The sequence below is a fragment of the Limulus polyphemus genome, unplaced genomic scaffold (genome assembly GCF_000517525.1).
Source record: "Limulus polyphemus unplaced genomic scaffold, Limulus_polyphemus-2.1.2 Scaffold1303, whole genome shotgun sequence".
Lineage (NCBI taxonomy): Eukaryota > Metazoa > Arthropoda > Merostomata > Xiphosura > Limulidae > Limulus > Limulus polyphemus.
In genome coordinates this window covers 252,359-255,129 of record NW_013666913.1, presented here as the reverse complement: position 1 = coordinate 255,129, position 2,771 = coordinate 252,359, and the positions used below count along the sequence as shown (strand labels likewise).

The window sequence follows — 2,771 nt, the reverse complement described above, 5'->3', positions numbered from 1 at the left end:
ATAAATCACAGTGATTCACACACTTTACTTACCGTCACTACTATTTGCTTTATTAATTATATATCTCTATATCTAACTCGCTGGCTTTCTTTGCCAGGCTTATATCTAAAAAAGAGGGCGTCTAGCAAACAGTCGGATATTCGCGGGGGTTTCCCGATAATTCGAGAAACTCCAGCGCGCATGCTCCCAGCGTCACGCGACTTCCGCTGTCGTAACTGTACATTATGACTTCGTTTAGGTGTACTACCTTTAAGTAAAGCCCACATTAGTTTCTCTGAATTATTGCAACTAGCTTTTCTTTTATGGAATCTTATAGTGATTTACTATAAAAATTGGCTTTCAGAAGAAGAAAGATAGATATAATTTATGTCAACTTTTTTGAGTTTCAAGGTTATTACAGAACAGAGGCTATGGATTTGTAAATATATAAATGACAATTTCGGAATATGTGTCAACGCATTAATAAAAGCACTTTTGAAACATAGGCCGTTTCTAGGTTCATAATATGCTTCTACATGGATTTAAAAATACTGAAACTTTTGTCTCAAGGTTCATTCATTTTTAGCAGAAAGTACCACGCAATGGCTAAAATTTGCTTCTTTAGGAACGCTTAGTGATTCTTGTTTATCATATGGCTGTAAGATAACTTGCCAATATTCGTTATTAAATGCTGGTTCCTCTATTTTAAGAATACCCAACAAAAGTACGGTCTGCGTGAAGAGTTTGGGGGCAATAACAAAAATGAGCAACTTGGTGATGAGCTATGTCAAGACTCAAATAATCAGTTTCCACCAGATACAAACAAATTTTCAACTCCAGATAGATCACCTAGTGAGGACAGTGGGTCATCCTCCTGGAGAAACCTACAGAAAAGTTATGCTACAGTTACAGCTTCCTGTCAGGAAGCATTGGTAGCTCTTCTTGACCAGGTAGGTTACTGGTTTGAGATATTCAGTTAGATGATCCTTTAATTATTTTATTAAAAATACAAAACTGGAAGAAACTTCCACATATGAAGTTTTTTATCTTTCTCATAGTTATCGAATTAAAACAAGTCTTAGATCATAAATTTAAAATTGAAAAATCTCTCACTTTTTTATTATGAAAGAAGTTGTCATGTCCTTTTCATTGCACTGAGTTGCAGATTTCGATATTTACCGTCATCATTTGGCCACTTTTGTCTACATAAACTATTAAGTCAGTAATAGCAACAAATAAAGTTAAATTGTTATTTCTCTTAGCCAGTCAAAAATATATGTTGCTGTTATGGTTAGTAGCCTATACTTAAATCTAACTATTAATTAGTAACTCCTTTTCTTTTTATGGCGACACTAATTACTAACTAGTTTTGATCCTATGTTTTGGCTGCTAACCTGCTACTATCTTCATGGAAGATCTTCTGAGAAATTTTATTTCTTTGGTTGGGATGCAATGATGGGTCTTCTTGGTTGAAGTTTAGTGTTATCCACTTGACTTCCCTGAAGATGGTAACGAATTAGTAGCCGAAGTGTAAGTTAAAACTAGTTATCTATAATTAGACTTAGCCATCACAACGATTGATATCTGACTGCCACAACCATACCATAAGTACAAAATATAATAATTGTTTGACGTCTACAGGATGAAAGAAGGCTTTTAATAAAAATATTGTAGTAAGAGAATTTTAGTAGAATATTTTCAAACATTAAAATCAGTAAACTTGCTGAAACTATGAAAAGTTATTATATTTAAAAAATTATCATCTACTTCATCCATTATAAGTAACCTAAAAACACACGTACTTACACAGGCTCTCAAGATCAGGACCACTCTATTGAAAAAGCCTGATGGAAGAAGTTTAAAATGGACTGATTTTGTATTAGAGTGTAATGAACCGGTTTTGCTACCTGGTGGACGGTTGTGCTATCATGGTACTTACCAGCATGACTCTAGCGTTAATCTAACTTTAGTGGTAAGTGTGAAGTCATTATATGTATGTATTTCAATTGAATTTTGATAATGACTTATGTTACGTATTAGGATTTCAAATACCCTGAAATTGAGTTAAATGATAATTTAAATTTGTAGTTAAATTGTACTTTGGATTTATCAGTTAAGTAAAAGCCGATATATAGTTAGTTTATGACATTTGCCAACAAGACTGATACACACAATTTTCTTTTTTAACACAAATACGTTTTAATATATACACACAACAATACAATTTACAGTAACAGTTATAACAAATAGTTATTACAAACAATGATTTATAAACAAAAGTCTCACAAACTTATAAGCAATATAAAGTCTTCCTTTTAGTCTGGAACTTCTTCGATATCTTATCGAGGGTTCACGATGAGTGAGTTGATTACGAGTTTACGTAGGTATAATTCACTTAATGGGGAACTAGCTAGCCCTGTAGTTCTCGCTGATCACAGCCGAATACAGGTCAAGTTTCTACCGATGACGTTAGGTAATGTTTTCGTAAAAATACTAATGTCCGATGTGAATCCACTGAAGTTAAATGATTTCTAATGCTCGGATTTTGTAAATGCTTCTAGTAAAATATCTGAAGTTTTCCGATTGATAAGCGTTATAACAACCACAGTTATAACTTCCGAAATTTATAGCACACTGACCACAGCGCACTAATAATAGATACTCTCTTTGGCGCGTTGTTGTTAATATTTATAGGCGTGTGGAGGTTTCTAGAAAATTCAGATTTACGTAACAATACTGAGCTACATTTAAGCATTTAGGTACATACGTATATTGTTGATTCTTACTCTCGA

At 33.3% G+C, this 2,771-nt stretch overlaps 1 protein-coding gene across 2 annotated transcripts in view; it reads left to right on the top strand.

The window, feature by feature from the left end:
* Positions 1-2,771, top strand: part of LOC111086662 — a 44,413-nt gene that overhangs the window by 31,723 nt on the left and 9,919 nt on the right. For both annotated transcript variants that reach the window (XM_022390427.1, XM_022390428.1), the window contains exons 6-7: positions 690-929; positions 1,790-1,951. In XM_022390427.1, the coding sequence (XP_022246135.1) occupies positions 690-929; positions 1,790-1,951 (402 nt within the window). The remainder of the gene's footprint in view (positions 1-689; positions 930-1,789; positions 1,952-2,771) is intronic.